The sequence below is a fragment of the Indicator indicator genome, chromosome Z (genome assembly GCF_027791375.1).
Source record: "Indicator indicator isolate 239-I01 chromosome Z, UM_Iind_1.1, whole genome shotgun sequence".
NCBI lineage: Eukaryota > Metazoa > Chordata > Aves > Piciformes > Indicatoridae > Indicator > Indicator indicator.
Genome location: NC_072053.1, coordinates 31,945,580 through 31,964,265, shown reverse-complemented (window position 1 = coordinate 31,964,265; position 18,686 = coordinate 31,945,580). Strand labels below are relative to the sequence as shown.

General features: G+C 43.9%; 1 protein-coding gene across 1 annotated transcript in view; it reads right to left on the bottom strand.

Moving 5' to 3' along the window:
* Positions 1–10,021, bottom strand: part of MAST4 (microtubule associated serine/threonine kinase family member 4) — a 341,770-nt gene extending 331,749 nt beyond the window's left edge. The window contains exon 1 of the mRNA XM_054397478.1: positions 9,782–10,021. Coding sequence (XP_054253453.1) covers positions 9,782–10,021 — 240 coding nt within the window. The remainder of the gene's footprint in view (positions 1–9,781) is intronic.
* Between the last annotated feature and the right edge of the window lie 8,665 nt (positions 10,022–18,686).

The window sequence follows — 18,686 nt, the reverse complement described above, 5'->3', positions numbered from 1 at the left end:
CAAAAGCCAGTGGGCACAAACTGGAGCTCACAAAATTTCCTCCATGTAAGGCACTGGAGCGCTAAAACTGTCTGCCCAGACCAGTTGTGGAGACTTCTTCTCTGGAGAGATTCAAAGCTCAGCAATCCTGGGTAACTGCACCGAGTAACCCTGCATTAATGGGGGGCTTGGACTAGATGATCTCCAGAGGTCATTTCCAACCCCTACCATTCTGTGGTACGAGTTGTGAGGAAGCTCTGGAAACAATCTAGTCCATCCCCCCTCATAAAACAAATTTCCTTAGACCAGGTTGCACAGGAACATGTTCAGGCATGTTTTGAAAGTCTCCAGAGAAAGAGACTCCACAACCATTCAGGGCAGCTTATTCCAGTGCTTCATCACCCTCAGAGGAAAGAAGCACCCTGATGGCTCATGGTGAAATTTTGGTCCACCAGCACTGCCAGATCCTTCTCCACAGAGCTGCTTTCTAGCAGGTCAACCCCTGTCCCGTACTCCTACATGAGATTATTCCTCCACAGGTGCAGGACTGTAAACTTGCCTTTGTTGAACTTCATTAGATTCCTCTTTGTCTAACTCTTCAGCCTGTCCAGGTCTCAGTGAACGGCAGCACAGCCTTCTGGTGTGTCAGCCACTCCTCCCAGTTTTTTATCCTCAGCAAACGCTCTGTCCCATGATCCAGGTTGTTGATGAACGTGTTGAACAAGACTGGATCCCATACTGACCCCTGCAAAATACCACTATCTACAGGCCTCTAACTAGATTCTGCACCATTGATCACAGCTCTGAGCTCTGTCATTTAGATAGTTCTCAATCCACTTCATAGAATCATAGAATCAGTCAGGGTTGGAAGGGACCACAAGGATCATCTAGTTCCAACCCCCCTGCCATGGGCAGGGACACCTCACACTACATCAGGCTGGTCAGAGCCTCATCCAGCCTGGCCTTAAACACCTCCAGGGATGGGGCCTCAACCACCTCCTGGACAACCCATTCCAGGCTCTCACCACTCTCATGGGGAAGAACTTCTTCCTCATGTCCAGCCTGAATCTCCCAACTTCCAGCTTTATTCCGTTCCCCCTAGTCCTATCACTACCTGATAGCCTAAAAAGTCCCTCCCCAGCTTTCTTGTAGGCCCCCTTCAGATATTGGAAGGCCACAAGAAGGTCACCTCAGAGCCTTCTTTTTTCCACACTGAACAGCCCCAACTCTTTCAGTCTGTCCTTATAGGAGAGGTGCTCCAGTCCTCTGATCATCCTCATGGCCTTTCTCTGGACACTTCACTGTCCACTCATCCAACCCACATTTCCTCAGTTTACCTACGAGGAAGTTACAGGAGAGTGTGTCAACAGCCTTGCTGAAGTCCGTGTAGACAACATCCACTGCTCACCTCTCATTCATCCAACTAGTCACGCCATCAGAAAGGGCTATCAAATCAGTAAGCATGATTTTTCCTTTGTGAATCCATGCTAACTAATGATAATCTTCTTTTCCTCTACATGCTTAGAGAGCAACTCTAGAATAAGCTGTTCAGTCACCTTTTCAGGGATGGAGAGTAAGATGACTGGCCTACAATTACTGGGTCTTCATTTTTGCTGTTTGAAGACTAGAATAATATCTTTCCTCCAGTCCTTAGGCTCTCCTGCTCTCCCTGATCTTTCAAAAACAGCAAGTGACTCAGAGATAACATGAGCCAGTTCTCTTAGCACTCATGGGTGCATGCCATCAGGACCCATGTATCTGTGGGTGTCCAGTTTGCCTAGATGGTCTCTAACCAAGCCCTCCTCAGGTAAAGAAGAGTCTTTCTTCCTGCAGACTTTCTCTCTCACCTCCAGAGGCTGGGATTCCTGAGGGCTGGGATTCCTGAGGGCTGGGATTCCTGAGGGCTGGGATTCCTGAGGGCTGGTCTTAGCAATTAGACTGAAACAAAGGTGGTTTTCAGTAACTCCTCCTTCTCTGTATGTTCCATCACTAGGGCACCTACCTTGTTCAGCAACAGGCCCACATTTTCCTTTACTTACTGATGTACTCAAAACCCTTCCTGTTGTATTTCAAATGCTTGGCCAGATTTACTTCTAAAAGGGCCTTAGCTTTCCTCATTGCATCCCTACACACCCTCACAAGGTTCCAATATCACTCCCAAGCGGCCAGTCTCTTTTTCCGCATATTGTAAAGTTCCTTCTTCCACCTGAGTTTTTCCAGAAGAGTTCCAGAATCAGTCATACATCTTAAAACACAATACCACCTAACTGTTAAAATCTTATTTTGAAAAGAAACTCCACAGCTGCAAGAGAAGAGCTGAAAAAAACAAATCTGAAGGCTGAAGTAACAAATGCAGAGTATTTGAAGACTACATCACTGTCTTAAAGGAGCTTAGCAATAAAGTGCACAGTACCACATTTGATATGTGATAACCTAACATTGACAAGCTCCCAATACAAGCTAGAGTACCACTGTGCTTGGTACCATACAAAAACAAACAATAAAAAGAGACAAACCAAAAAAGAAAATCCCAAATTATTTGTTCTCCATTCTTCATTCTTTCATTTCTCAAGCTACAAAAAAAGACTGCTACTCCTCCTCGCTCAGAGCCTGACAGGCCATTTCTCAGTTCAGCAGAACAGGCAGAGCCTGCCTCAATCTTAATTCTTCATAAGAAGCCTCTGCTTCACTGCACTGGGCACAAGAGAAAACCTTCAGCCTGGTGTCAGAGCAGTTCTGCCTACAGAAGCTATAATGGAAAATATCTTCTTCTCATGCCTTGTACAGAAAAGCACTGCTGATTAATGTTTGCCAGCTCCAGGTAACCCAAACAGCAGGATCAGAAAACAAGTAATTGAGATGTATTCATGCTTCAGCACACTAATCTGAGATTACAGTTGTGCTTTGAGGGAGCGCATAATATGCGATGAAACCAAGGAAAGTTACCCCATGACATGGATTGCTGTAGTAAAAAGCTATCTAGCTGATCAACTATCTTCTCATATGCACTGCACTTGACAGCACTCGTATTTCATACCTCAAGATTCAGGACTCTTTTTATTCCCTTACATAAACTCAACTTTACCAAAGCTAGTATTGCTAGCAAAGCAACCTCATCATATGGAGCTTCGCAACAGCATAAGAGAACCATATTGTTGTGTTTACCAACTTTCAGTTCAAAGCAGCTTATATCCAGCCAAAATGCTGTGCAAGGTAATAGACTACACCTGACTTAAGCTGTCCTCCTACAGAGTGTGAAGCTCTTCAGAAAAAAAAAATTAAATTTCTCTACATTTGATTTCACAATTGAAAATACAGACACTAAGGAATCTTAAAGATTATCCTCAGGGCTGTGTCCTCCTGTTTGTAGGATATAAAGGGTGCAAAAAGCCTAACTCAACCATTTTTGAAAATACATTTACATTTTCTGTTGAAGATTGTAATTATCAAGTCCTCACCCATCTTCCTCCAAGAGGATTTCAAGTATGTAAATAGTTTTGGAACATGAAAACAGATATGCAATTCCATGTATAAATCTGCTTCTTCAGTTCGAAGGTTAGAAGGGTGCTGATCTAGTTTTATGTTTATTTATACACACAAAATGTTTTGAATAGAAGCTCCAGAGAGCTACAAACATTACTACTTTACAGATACTCTAAAACCTCAGGCAAAATCAGACAGGTGTATTAGATAAAGCCCTCAACCATCTCTGACTCTTCATCCCAGTGTATTTCTGAAATATCAGCATGTAACTTAAAGGCCTATCCTGCTGAAATCAATTTTTTAAGTGTTTTACCCAACTGTTGAGACAGCCTTACATGCTTGAAGTATAAAGTATTCAACTTCATAGGTAACTTATCACAAACATATATTAAAAAAATAAAAGTAATGCTGTTTCTCTGGCTCACATGACAAAAAGAGTTTTGTGTCTGCTCTAGGCTAGATGAGTGTTGATTTAATCCCACTGCAGTCGTTTCAACCCTGAGAAGTATACGTTTTATGACTGCGTTACTATTCCTTGGTATGATCTAAGGCTCACACTCTAGCAATTAGGCAATTCATCTTTAGGCAGCTGTAACGTTCAGGGTGTGCTACAACAGGGAATGATCCATCAATGTCAGAGACAAGAAAGTCTAAAACAAAAGAAAAATCTATCTTTCACACAGTCTAAGCATGTCCCATGTTAGTACTTCAGCAGGGCAAATAAAAAGGGTAAAGAGAAAAGTAACAAAAGACATTATTACCAGTTAGGTCACAGTGACATTTTGACAGAACTACCATCATCTCTCCTTTATACATGGACAGATGCCCATGTAAGCATTGCTATTATTTCATCACTCTTTGCCTGCTTTATAGAAGCACAGAATGGTTTGGATTGGAAGGGACCTTAAAGGTCATCTAGTTCCAACCTCCCTGCCATGGCCAGGGATACCTTCCACTAGACCCCAGTGCTCAAGGTCCTGTCCAACCTGGCCTTTCACACTTCAGGAAAGTGGCATCCACAACTTCCCTAGGCAACCTGTTCCAGAGTCTTACCCTCCTCACTGTAAAGAATTTCTTCCTAATATCCAATCTAAATCTACCCTCTTCTAGCTTAAAGCTATTCTCCCTCGACCTGTCACTACAAGCCCTTATAAAAAGCCCTTCCTGGCTTTCTTGTAGGCCCCCTTCAGGTACTAGAAGACCTCATAACATTTCCCCAGAGCCTTCAGGCTGAACAGGCTCAGAGGAGAAGTGCCTGTCCTCAGAGAAGTGCTCCGACCCTCTGATTATCCTCATGGCCCTCCTCTGGACTCACTCCAACAATCTGATGTCCTCCTTGCGTTGGGGGTCCAGAACTGGACACAGTACTCCATGAGAGGTCTCACGAGAGCAGAACAGAAGGGGAAAATGTCCTCCCTCAAATTGCTGGTCATATTTCTTTTGATGCAGACCAGGATACAGTTGGCCTTTTGAGCTGCAAGCACACATTGCCAGCTCCTTTTGACTTTTTCATCAGCTGACCAAGTCCTTCTCCTCAAGACTCCTCTCAAGCCATTTGCCACCCAGCCTGTATTTGTGCTTGTGACTGCTCTGGCTTTATCACAATGCATTTTGATTCCAACCCTCCCCTACATTGCACTACAGTTTTCTTTGAGTGAGTATCTGGTAGCCAATCTGCAATGCTGGTGATACTGTAGCTCTCCGGTAGGTATATGCTTAAGGATAAAGCTGTGAAAGAGCAGCTTTTAGAGCAGTATTTTATCATTCTATTCACCTTGCTATGAGTACTTTCATGAGAGAATCTTAGCTTCCCAGTAACTAATTCTCACCCTACAGTCTCTTGAAGTCAAAACGGATAGCAACACAACATCAAGAAGTCAAATTCAGGTGAAGAGGTAGCAGCAAAAGAAAAATACTTCTCACTCTGTGCAGTGAAGTACCTTTTTAATACACGATGCATATGAAGTACAGAGTAGAAAAAAAAAATGCAGAATAATGAAAAGTCAGTGGACATCTTTCATGATAAATCCTGTCTTTTCATGTTGTTTATCATCTTTTCCCCCATTAGATCAAACTTTATCAATACCGTGCACCTTCAGTGCCAAATTTATAGAGCAAGAACTGAAATTATTTTAGAATAAAATACCAAAATAACTTTTTTTTTTTTCTATTGGTAGATTTGTTTGATATGTTTTTAAAAGCACCTAAAATAGTGAAGAGGACTCACTATGGTATGTCAAAAGACAACCAGCAGGATGAGAAGCTTTTGGATCCATTTCAGACCAAGACAGCTGTGCTATATGACAGGGTATTATTCTCTGAAAGACTACCAATCCTCCCTGGCTTGCTACTCTGCTATGCTAAGCAATGTCTCAGTTTCTGTGACACGGTTTGTAGAAAGATAAGCTCTTTCACTAGGTCAGCTGACAGAGGTGGAAACAACAGACAAATCCAATCCACCCAATTTAACCTTTGGATCCTTTACATTACTGATGTAGGTAAGGAACCTGTAGCTTGCCTTTAGCCTGTTCTTAAGAGACAAGATTGACCCAGGAGTGCTCTCACCTGCCCTGTAAAACGCTAATATGTGTAAGCCACCATCTAAAAAGGCAAATCCCATGCTGCACTGAAAGACTGTAAGACATTTTTAATTAAAGAAACTAATATAGCCTGTAACATTAGGTACCATTTGCCTCAATAAGCCTCATAAAATATGTTTCCTGTTCACAGTCACTGTTTTTTTTCCAAAAGGAAAAGCAATAGAAAGGAAAATGGGAAAATTTGGGGGGGGGGGGGGGGGGGCAGTATTTATTTATTCCTTTCCCCACAATCCCAGTCTTGTCTTGGCTACCCCCAGACTGTAGAAGCAGCCAGATCACAACACAAAACATGCTGCTGCCCCCTTGGCAGTTGAAAACACTCTTTTCAACAAGAAAAGTTCTAAAGAGGACACAAAATAATCCTTAAAAAATTAAACCACACCAAAACAAACAAACATAAAAACACCCCAAAACCAAACCCACACCACAATGCAGTAGGAAAGCAGTAAGACATCCTCTATGTATTGTTTGCATGGAGCACTCTTCACCGTGCAACCCCCGTACTGCCTGCTTCTGTCAGCAGTTAGCCACTTGCCTCACAAGAGCATAGCCAAATAATCTGCTTGAATTCACTTGAGTTTCAGGTATTTGCTGCCCTCAACATTTCACTGATATTCCAGAAAGTACTTTCCACATAAAGTTAAAAGCACAGGTAATTCTCACGTGTCGAAGGTCTCAGAGACACCAGTTTAGTAACTGATGGCCATAATCTTTAAACTATCATTTGCTCTTGCTTACACAAAATGAGAGACTGCTTTTTTGGTGCTATTTGTAATTTTTATTTTTGTAAGTGAAATTTATGGAACAATAGGATGAATGATAACAAGGCAGGGCGGGGGGCTGGGGAGGGGGTGTGGGGAAGAGCGACGTGCCATCGCTTTCCATCTTCGTGTTCCCTTCCCTATTCACCTCTAGGAATTAACTCTTTCAGATGTGATACTCGGAAGATGAGTTATTATTTCAGTTCTGCTTTTTGGTAGTGTAGAAATGCTTTACACTGTTTGTCAGAAAAAAGACAAAAACTCAAAATGGAGCACAAAGTCAAACAGCAGTCTGAGCTATGTAAACAGTGACACAATTTCAGACCCCTATGAAATAATCTTTTTGTTCTATTCAGCTCTGTCAAGGCCTAAATCTGAGTATGGCATGCTGGTTTTTGATGTCACACTTCAAGACATATGTGACCAGCTGGGAAGAGTCCACAAGACATCAATGAGAAAATCAGATGTCTGCAAACATATTCTATAAAGGAAGATTTAAGACACTGGGGTTGTTTAGTCTGAAGGGGAGGTCTAGGAGCAGACAAGATCGGAGTTGTCAAGTAAGTCACATACAATGTCACAGGAGAATAAATAGTTCTGCTGGTATACCACATGAACTAATAAGGCATATGGAAAACTATGCCATGTTTTCTAACCAGTTTAGTTTGAAAATATTTATGTCAAAGCTTTGAAGAATTTATTGACAGCTAAACTAGGAACAAGAGAGTTATTAGGACAATCTGTTTCATTGCTATCTAAAGGACAACGAACTGACAACAGATTGAATTCTGCTATGCTTGCAACAGCAAAAAGGAGAGGGCAAGAGGAGAAATGAAACCTGAAGAGCAGGATCGTGTGTTGGGGATCCATACAACCAAAAGAACTAAGAAACAGAATATTGCAGAGAACATTGACATTTTCATTATTTGACAGCAATTAGATGGAATGTCAATGTGAAAATAGTAACTTCAAGTGCTTATCTCAATGTTACACTCTAATCAGGTAACATGCAAAGAAATCCTGAAATCATCCACACATTCATACTGGTCTTTTCATATTGCCCCCACTATCCTTAAAGGTTTCAGTATGCAAGCAACACAGATGCTATCTGTTTTAAACTAATGTGCATTCATTTATTTCTGCACTGCAAAGCATTGTAGTGTCCTTGCACAAAACACTGTTTTTATAGGTGTGGATTTATCAGGTGCCTCTGAATAAAGGCAGGTATTCAGACACTAAAATGAAAGACGAGTGAAACCAAAGCACAAGAAACACAGATCAAAAAGACTTATTTCAGATATTGGGGGGGGGAATCTATCAGAGGGCAATAAAGAGAGGGAAGAAGACTGCATATTCTAAGCAATCTTCCCCATTAAATTAAAATGAGTTTGCACTGGGATCTTCTAGCACTAACTGCAGGCGAGGTATCAGATTGCTCATGTAGGGTTTCCAGATTCCAATGAACACAATGTTTACTTCTTTTTGAGCTTACTTTTCCTATACTTTCAGCTCAAAAAAATGTCTGTAATTCCATCTCAAAGCACACAGAAATAACCAGCCTTAACCAGAAGTTAACTGGTCTGCCAGTGGCTTTGAGTTCAGCTAACGGAACAGACAGTCTTTGTGTCTTCCTACACAATTATTTTTCAGGCTTACCAGCTAAACGCTAAACCAGCTAGACACCACGTAGCTGTGGTAAGTGCAGCCCCCAGATGATGCATACAAGACCTATCAAGAAACATCATATTCTAATTAGCCATCAGCAAGCACGATGCTAGCAGGAGCTACAGAGCTCCTACTCAGATCAGTGAATAAAGCAAGTTCACAACTCTATGAAAAAAACCCAAATAACAGAGATATATGGCATTCACTCTAGTATATCACAAAGGCACTTTGCTGTAAATACATTCCACCCTTTGTCAGATCATGCAGTCTAAAGTCCAGGAATATAGACCAAATTTGAGTATTTAAAGAAAAAGGGATAGAGAAAGTTACATTCAAATCCAATTCACCACACCATCCTAGAGTTTATCAATTCAACAGAGCCTCTAGGCATCAGAGAATGAAGGGGAAAACAGGAGCTAGATAAACAGTCGTTACCGTGGAAGGAAATACTCTCAGCAACCACAGCTTAACTAACTGCAAGCAACTTCATCCAGCACTTTACAGATAGCCCTTAAAAAATGCCAAGGCCTCCCAAAAAAGCCTTTGTATATCCAGCTGAATAAAGGCACAGAATAAAGAAAAAACACTTAAGAGCAAATTAAAAAGTTGAACACAACAAAAGGCAAGTCAGCCACTCAACTAAAGCATACAAGAGATTATGCACAGGGAAAACATAAGCAGCAGCCAGCACAATGTGCTTGGTTTGGGGATTACTGGCAAGAAATACCTTTAAGAAGTAAAGAAAAAAACAATAATAAAAATATCACCCTCAAACATAAAGAGTCACTTTCCAGAAACAAAGCGAAGTAGTTATTTTGGTTTTTTAAGAGTGCCGTTAGAAGGTATTGCTGCTAGATTAGGAGAGTAGGGAAGGGTAAAACAGGAGCATCACGCACAGAGGTCCTCCATAATCCACAGCCTGTCATTAGCTCTCCCAAAAGGATTAGAATACTTCAGGAGCTTGCCATCACTTCCGTCTGACACTGAAGAGTTTGCTTTAGAGGAACGCTACCCAAAAAAACAAGGTTTAGAGCAACGCTACAAGAAACATCGTTTCTTAAAAAATACCTCCCCCCATACAAAACACCCCAGCCCCCAGCATCGGCAGCCAGAAGGTGCGGGAGCCGGGGGTACAGCATGCCCTGGATTTATCCCGAGAATCTTGCACCCAGGTGGGAACGAAGCCGCTCCCCACCGTGAGGGGCAGCTCCGCCTCCCTGTCCGGGCCAACCGCTCTGAGCGACCCTGGTGCCTCCGAGGAGAACCAAGCGTAGGCGCTTCGGCCCGACGCACCTCCTCATCCCGCTCCTCCAGCAACGCGTCGTCCTCCGCCCGCCCGCCGGGGCTCGTCCGCTCCTCGCTTAGCTGCCTCCGCTTCGCCTCCGCCCCGCTGCCAGCCGGCACCACAAAGCCGCCACCGGGCTCCCCCTCCTCAGAGTGAGTTTCCGAGCCGGAGGAGGAGCCGGAGCAATAGGAACCGACGTGGCCGGCACCCCGCGGCCGCTCCGGAGGCTCCGAAACTTTCTCAGCCATGGCCGGAGGCTCAGAGCCGTGCCGCCCACATGTCCTACCGCCGGGAGCCGCAGTGTCCCCCTACTCCGCAAACCTTGGTGTCGCGGCACCAGCAACGCTCCCCACACGGAGCTCGGGCGGAGGGTGGTGCCTGCGGGAGGGGCCGGTCTGGGCCGGGCGGAGCCAATGGCGCGGGGGTGGGGGCGGGCCCGGAGCGGCGGGTCCAGAGCGGCGAGCTGAGGAAGGGCGGCAGGTAACGGTGTGGACCAGGAAAGGGAAGGGGTCGCGTCGAACACCCGGCGGCTCCGATGGCACAGCGCTGCCGGAGGACGGCGCGGGCAGCAGCGGGTGGGGTCTGCCTGCGAGCGAAAGGATGGTGTGAGGGACTGGGGAGGTAGAAGTGAAGCCGCGACGTCTCGAGGTGCGGAGAGGGCAGCGGCATCTGCCAGAGCCCGAGGCTGGCCAGGATCGCCCCGCCGGACGGTGCATAACGTGCGGTCGGAGGGGCAATGCCACGGGGCTTAAGTAGGAGCAAGCATTTCACCTGACAATACCGTGCTCAACGCCCCTCTCTTCTATTAAAAAGGAGCTATCAGCAGTTTACGATTGTGGCTTTGCCTGCTTCGTGTCTTTTGCAAAAGGCTGCAGACGTCTAGTTGTGATCTTGCAGCAAGTAAAATCCTTTTGGCAGCTTGACTTTGAAACAGGCATTGACATTGAGATTTGTGGTCAGGCTTTCAGAGGCATTGAAACCAGTGTGATCTGCTGACGGTAGGAGTTTAGTACGTGAAAGCTTCTGCATAGCCTCCTAGACAGCTCCTTCAACTTTAAGGACCTAAATGGCTTTTAAACCTAGTTGCTCTGTCAATGTTTAAAATATTATTGAAAATATTCTTTTGAAAACATTATTTTTGTCCTGAGATGTCTCTAATTATGACATAGATCCTAATGTAATGCATTAGTGTTGTACATAAATTCATACCTATATACACCAGAGCCTTATTTGCTTATGCCTGTACAGCCCAGGATCCCCTGTGCTAACTCAGTTGTGGCATCAAAACAGATTAAGAGCTTTGGTAATGAATAAGTCCCACAGCATTGCTACAGAGTAGGTATCATCTCCATTTCATAGAAAAAGAAATTGATGTTCTCTAATTAACACAGTAAATAGATAATGAAAGTAGGAACCAGAATGCAAGTCCCCCCTTCTTCAGGTTTGCAGTTTGACCAGCTTATCCAGTATTCACAGATGGTAAATGGGAAAAAAATATTACAGCGACTATATAAATTGTTAGATTCAAAGTGTAAGGAAAAGTAACTATATAAAATTCTCCAAATCTCAGTTCTTCTCTGCCTAAATTGGATATTGGGTTGTAGCAATGCTGACAGTTTTCTGTGGTTTCTTCTCAATACCTGTATCAGGCCCTTAAAATGCCTAGAAGTTAATTTATTGGGGATGAGGATTACAATAGTCACTAGGGACAGAATCTGACCCAGAAATTTGTCTGTACCAGCATTTAATGATAAGGTGATATGAAATACATGCAGAAACACAAAACCTAATTTTGGCTAAGTGAATTATACAAATATACTACTCCAAACCTAAGCTACAATAATTTTAACTAATCAGTACCCCAGATGCAAGCTCTTGTATCTCCAAAACCTGGATTTACTCTTAATCGCTTAGTCCTCAGATTTTAAAGCCAAATGTCCTCCAATAATAGCTGGCCTCTGTTTTAGAGTCATTCTCTTAACTAGAACAACTGGTCTCATTTCCTATGTGCGAATTGGCAGTGTGTAAGAAAATTGCCAGGTGGTGAAAAGCAGCACTGCAGATCTTGTCACTTTTTCCTAGGGCCAGAGATGAGACTGGGATAAAATAGAGTTTAGCCAAAACACTTCTGCACTTAAGTTATTATCTGCTGTGAGAACAGCCCTTGTAATCTGGGGACAGCAAAGCGCTGCACTGCTCTAATTTATGCCATAAATTGAAATCTGATAAGGCATTCGAGAATTACAGTATCACTCCAGTGTTTTTCTACTCTGGCCTGCAGACTGACAGATCACATGCTCTGCTAACACAAACAGAAGAAAAGTGCTATGCTGCCTATACTTGCTAAAAGGGAGTTAAAGCTAAAAGCAGCAAAGAAGATTGCATCACTTTTCCATCCTGTGAAAAGCACTGTTGCTTGTGCTTCACTTTCACAAATCAGTAATACACTCTGTGGCAAAAGGCTGAATATCTAGCATGGTTTGGGAAGCTAATTTTTCAAGATGTACATATTTAATAAGCTTTGGGCACCTCTTGTCAGCATTGATTTGGAGGAGAGTAGGGAAAGAACTGAGTAGTTCACCATAGTCCAGACTCAGCTACCGCAGGAGCCAGGATAAGTTTTGGCAACGTTTTCAGCCATTCACATGTTTCTTTTCTTCCTATATGTTTACAAGCATCTGTCTCCTGATCTTCTCAACTTTCCCTTTTTGTTCTTCAGTGCATGCAGCAGTTGCCCACACTGCACTGCACAGCTGCAGAAGGCTACTCCTACCCCACTGCTGCTCTTTCCCTCTCCTGCCTCTGCACCTCAGGCAAGGAAATGTGCCTTTCCTCCCCTTCCTTCCAGCAAGATCATACTTCCTCTCCGCAAGCTGTAACACAATTTGTAACAAAGAAAAGTACTCCTATGGTTTGATACAGCTGTTTTCTGTGTGCACTACTCATTTCACTTAACTGAAAACAAAATGCGAGAAAATAAATAAAATTCACCTACCTGATTATTAATGCTTGTGAAATGCTTATACTCTGTTTAGTCTTGAAGAACTGGAAGAATGACTGGCTAACAGTTTGGTACAAAGTTGCCAGGTATAAGGTAAATACTGGTAAGCAGCACAGAAAAATGGTCATTAAATCATAACTATACATGAGGCAGCATGACCAGACAAGTTTGTAATTGGACCTTGAAGATAAGGACAAGGATCTTTACCAAGAAATGGTAGTAAGCAATCAAAGGAGCAGCTATATGGTAAAAATGACAGACAAAGAAAGTGAATATTGCAGCACTTCACTGAATAAACCAGAGAAAAATCAGAGAAAGAGCTCAAGACAAAATTAAGAGTTGTCATGGTTTAACCCCAGCCGACAATGAAACACCACACACCTGCTCACTCACTCCTCCCTACCAGGCAGGATGGGAAGGAGAATTGAAAACAAAACTCATGGCTTGTGATAAGAACAGTTTAATAACTGAAATAAAAATACAATAGTAAAAGTAGTAGTAATAATAATTGTAATGAAAAGGAGAATAAGAGAGGGAAATAAAACTTGAGAAAGACAAGTGATGCACAATGTGATTACTCAGTACCTGCTGACCAATGTCTAAGTAGTGATCCATCCCAGCCCCAGCTATATCCCCCCAGTATATATACTGAGTATGATGGTCTATGATATGCAATATCCCTTTGGCTAGTTGTTACAGTTTTAGTGCAAGAGTAAAAACAAAATCTCTCCCACTTTGAAAGTATCAGACTACATCAGTATATATATGAAACAGAAAGGGAAAGGAGAAAATACCGACCAGAATCCTGAAAACAAGCAAAAGATGCACTCACACGCTTGAGACCCAGAAAGCGAGAGTGTGACCAAGGATCTCCTGTCTGGGGTGGCAACACCCTACAGTTGAAAAATGTTGTAAATCCACGATTTCTGATAGTGGGGAATATCTGTGTCATGCTAACAATAGTTAATATCATATGTATCTGTAGCTATATCTATATATATACAATTTACTATGCATTGTCACCTAGAGTGAGATTATTCTGTGGCACAGAATAAACTTTTCCGTCTTCCTGCATTACCCACCAGGTGCATCCTGGTCCTTGGGCAAAAGCAACCCCAGAAAGGGGTTTGCTTTCACCTGGGGCAGGACTAATCCAAACCTTGTTCTCTAGAATATTCCTTATGTGTACCACGGGAACTTTATCACCTTCTACAGCACAGGGCAGCTTGGATTGGGCAGGGCTGGCCTTGTTAGTAGAGCCTCTGGTGTTGACCAGCCAACTGGCTTGTGCTAAATGTGCATCCCAGGTTTTGAAGGTCCCTCCTCCCATTGCTTTCAGAATGGATTTTAGCAGGCCATTGTAACACTCAACTTTGCCAGCAGCTGGAGTGTGGTAAGGGATGTGATACACCCACTCAATACTGTGCTCCTTTGTCCAAGTATCTATGAAGCTGTTTCGAAAATGAGTTCCATTATCCAACTCAATTCTTTTGGGGGTGCCATGTTGCCATAGCACTTCTTGTTCAAGGACTAGGGTGGTGTTTCTAGTGGTGGCATGGGACACTGAATATGTTTTCAGCTATCCAGTGGTTGCTTCTACCATTGCAATCACATAGCCTCGGTGGGTTTGAGGTAGTGTGATGTAATCAATTTGCCCAGCTTCCCCATATTTATATTTCAGACATTACCCCCAATGCCATAACTGCTTTATCTGCTTGGCCTGTTTGATTGCGCTGCATGTTACATGTTCATGGATAACCTGCGCTATAGTGTCCATGGTTAAGTCCACCCCTTGATCTCAAGCCCATCTCTATGTTGCATCTCTTCCTTGATGGCATGAGGCATCATGGGCCCATGAAGCTAGAAATAATTCACATTTATATTGCCAGTCCAGACCTACTTGAGCCACTTTAACCTTACCAGCTTGAACTACATGCTGGTTGTTGCGATGTTCTTCAGTGGCTCAGCTCTGGGGCACATGGGCATTCACATAACATACTTTGACCACCAAGTTCTCTACCTGAGCAGCAATATCTTGCCACAGTTCAGCTGCCCAGATGGGTTTACCTCTGTACTGTCAGTCGCCATCCCCACAAAGCATTTGCCACCATCCAAGAGTCTGTATAGAGATGGAATATTGACCATTTTTCTTGCTCAGCAACATCCAAAGCCAGTTGGATGGCTTTCACCTCTGCAAACTGACTTGATCCACCCTCTCCCTCAGCAGCCTCTGCAACCCAGCGGGTGGGACTCCACACAGCAGCCTTCCACTTTCAGTGCTTTCCCACAATCCAGCACAACCTGTCAGTGAACACGGCATACTGCTTTTCTTTATCTGGTAATTTACTGTATGGTGGAGCCTCTTCTGCATGTGTCACCTCCATCTCTTCTGGTGACATCCCAAAATCTCTGCCTTCTGGCCAGTTTGTGATGACTTCTAAAACTCGTGGGCAATTGGGGCTCCCTATTTGAGCCCATTGCTTTATCAATGCGATCCACTTGCTCCATGTGGCATCAGTTGCATAATGGGTAGAGGAGACTCTCCCTTTGAATATCCAGCCCAGCACTGGTTGTTGGGGTGTCAGGAGAAGTTGTACTTTGGTACCAATCACCTCCAAGGCAACTCAAACTCCCTTGTATGCTGCCAGTATTTCTTTTTCAGTTGGAGTGTAGTTGGCTTCAGCTCCTTTGTAGCTCCAATTCCAAAACCCTAGAGGTCAGCCTTGTGTTTCCCCCAGTGTTTTCTGTCAAAGACTCCATGTGGGAACGTTCTTCCCAGCTGCAGTGTAGAGCGCATTTGTAACCTCTTGTCCTGTCCAGACTGGTCCAAGGGCTACTGCATGCACAATTCCTTATTTGATCAAAAGCTTGTTACTGCGCAGAGCACAGCACCACTGGAAATCATTTTCTACCAAGTCACTTGGTAAAGAGGGCTTACCACTGACCTGTATTTTGGGATACACATTCTCCAGAAGCCCACAACACCCAAGAAAGCCTGGGTTTCCTTCTTATTGGTGGGTGGAGACATAACTGTGATCTTGTTGATGATGACCATCAGGATGACCATCAGACGTCCATCCTGCCATTTTATCCCTAAAAACTGAATCTGTCTTGCAGGTCCCTTAGCCTTACTTTGCTTTATGGTGAATCCAGCCTTCAGAAGAATCTGGATTATTTTCTTCCCTTTCTCATAAACTTCCTCCACTGTATCACCCCATATAATGATGTCAACAATGTATTGCAAGTGTTCTGGAGCTCCACCCATTTCCAGTACAGTTTGGATCAGTTCATGACAAATTGTAAGGCTGTGTTTCCACCCCTGGCTCAGTCAATTGCAGGCATATTGGACATCTCTCCAGGTGAAGGCAAACTGTGGCCTGCATTCTGCTGCTATGGGAATGAAGAAGAATGCATTATCAGTGTCAGTTGTGGCATACCATTTGGCTGCCTTAGACTCCAGCTGGTACTGGAGCTCCAGCATGTCTGGCACAGCAGCACGCATTGCCAGTGTGATGTCATTCAGAGCACGGTAGTTCACTGTCAGTCTCCATTCACCATTAGACTTCTTTACTGGGCATATGGGGCTGTTGAAGGGTGAATGAGTCTTACTGATCACTTTTTGTCCCTCTAGTTGTCGAATTAATTTATAGATGGGTATCACAGAGCCCCGGATGTTGTGAAACTGCCTCCAGTACACCGCTGCAGCAGCAATTGGTATTTGTTGGTCTTTAACATCTAACAACCCAACCACAAAGGGGTCCTTTGAAAGACCAGACAATTAATTGTTCCTTTTCCTCTGTTTCCAAGGCAGCTATACCAAATGCCCACTGGTATCCTTTCAGATCCTTGAAGTACCCTCTCTTAAGATAGTCTGTGCCAAGAATGCATAGGGCCCTTGGGCCAGTCACAATGAGGTGTTTGTGCCATTCATTCCCAGTTAGGCGCACCTCAGCTCCTAACACACTTAGCTGCTGGCATCCCCCTGTCACACCAGAAATGTAGATAGGTTCCACCCCCTCATAATTTGATGGCATCGGAGTACATTGCATGCCTGTATCCACTAAAGCTTTATACTTTTGTGGGTTTGATGTACCAGGACACCTGATCCGCGCAGTCCAACAGGCTCAGTTGTCCCTCTCCTTCACCTGGTTGGAGGCAGGGCCCCTCTAATCCTGATTGGAATTATATTTGCATATTCTAAGTATGCCTTACAGGTCTCTTCAAGGGAATCAGAGGCAGTATTAATTTGTTCTTTTTGGAGGATTTCCCAGTAGAAACAGGGGCAATGTTCTTCTGAGAAGAGTTTCCTAGAAATTCACAGGCTCGAGCAGCTAGAGCTGAAGTGGGCTTTCCATCCACTTTTTCATATCCTCCCTCTTTTCAACTAAGGGTAAGCAGAGGATGCTTTGAGATGTCTGCTTCCCAGATCCCCTGTCCTGTACAGGGAGATGCCTGTGTTTAATAGCTGAAACCCTGGACTGCATGGGGCAGGAATGGGCTGAGTCCCCCTGGAGTTGGTCAATTTAATGAGTCAGTTCTGCCACAGCTGAAACACTGGCCTGTACATTAGAAGAGAGTTGAGAGACTTCCCGTGTATGGCCAGAACATGTTAACCATTTCGTCCACCATCCTTGGCCATCTCTCATGCCCCAGACTGTAAGTGCCAATGAGTTGGCATACGATGGTGGTGCAGCTTGTAGGAACTTCTTCCACATGGCTGGTGTGCATACTACCTCATCTGGGTCTACAGACTGGGGATTGTCATCCATCTCATTATAGAGCTTCTCCAGCACATCTAGTTCCCACAAGTATTGGATGCCTTTCTCCATGGTAGTCCATCTCCCAAGATGATCCTTTACATCATCGTTGGTGGGGTACATATTCTTCACACCTGCTAGAAGCAACCTCTCCAGAGGCTGAGGATTTGTACCAGTTTCCCAATAACCCTGTCAATGCCCACTTCCCCAGACAAGGATCCCAACTGCTTGGCTTCTCTGCCTTCCGACTCCAAACCATTAGCTCCCATATCCCACCACTGAAGCAGCCAGGTGACAGTGGGCTCATTTGGCTGGTGACCATAGTCCTTTGATATGTCACATAACTCGCCCAATGATAAAGATCAAGTAATTGTCTCTGGCATCTCTGGAACCTCTGGCTCCTCTTGTTCGCATGATGGCCCTGGTTCATCCTCATCCTTTTCAGCATGAGGTGTTTTCCTTGTACACTTATTTTTCTGTGTAGGAGAAACCGATATTGGCACACTGGCTCTCTGATGCTACTTCCATGTCTCTTGGTCTCTTTGTAGGGCTGGAAACCTCCTCTTCCTCTTCATGCTAAATGGCACTGTAAAGAGCTCAATATGCATGGGCCAGAGCCCAACACATTCCATGATTTGTGTATCCCAGGAATTTTCAGGCTGACATTTCACCGGCTCATCGGGGTTTTGCAATTGCTTGGGAGTCAAGTTCCAAAACACTGAAGGTGACCGTAGGTCAAACACTGGCCCAGGCTTTGCCACATACCCTGCCATTCATACTTACTCAACATCAGAGTAGGTTTCCAAACAGCATTCTTGGAAGAAATTTGTGATACTATGACTAAGATTGAGCACATATGTAAGAGACACAATGTCAGAAGCAGTCTTCTGAGTCTTCTGAGATAATAATCAAAACCCTCTCAAGGTGAGTAAATGTCCTTTTCTCTTACATTCATCAGTTGAGTGAGACTACTGATAAAAGATGATGCCATATCTTTTCTCAAAGATGCCATATCTTATCTCAAAAACTGGACTAACCAAATAATTGCTGTAATAATCCAGTTATACCAAGTCTAAACAGAGAGCAGAAGACACAGTATCAGGATAACCTTAAGCCATTTCGTCAGGGTGACAAATGGTAACTCCCTACAGTCAT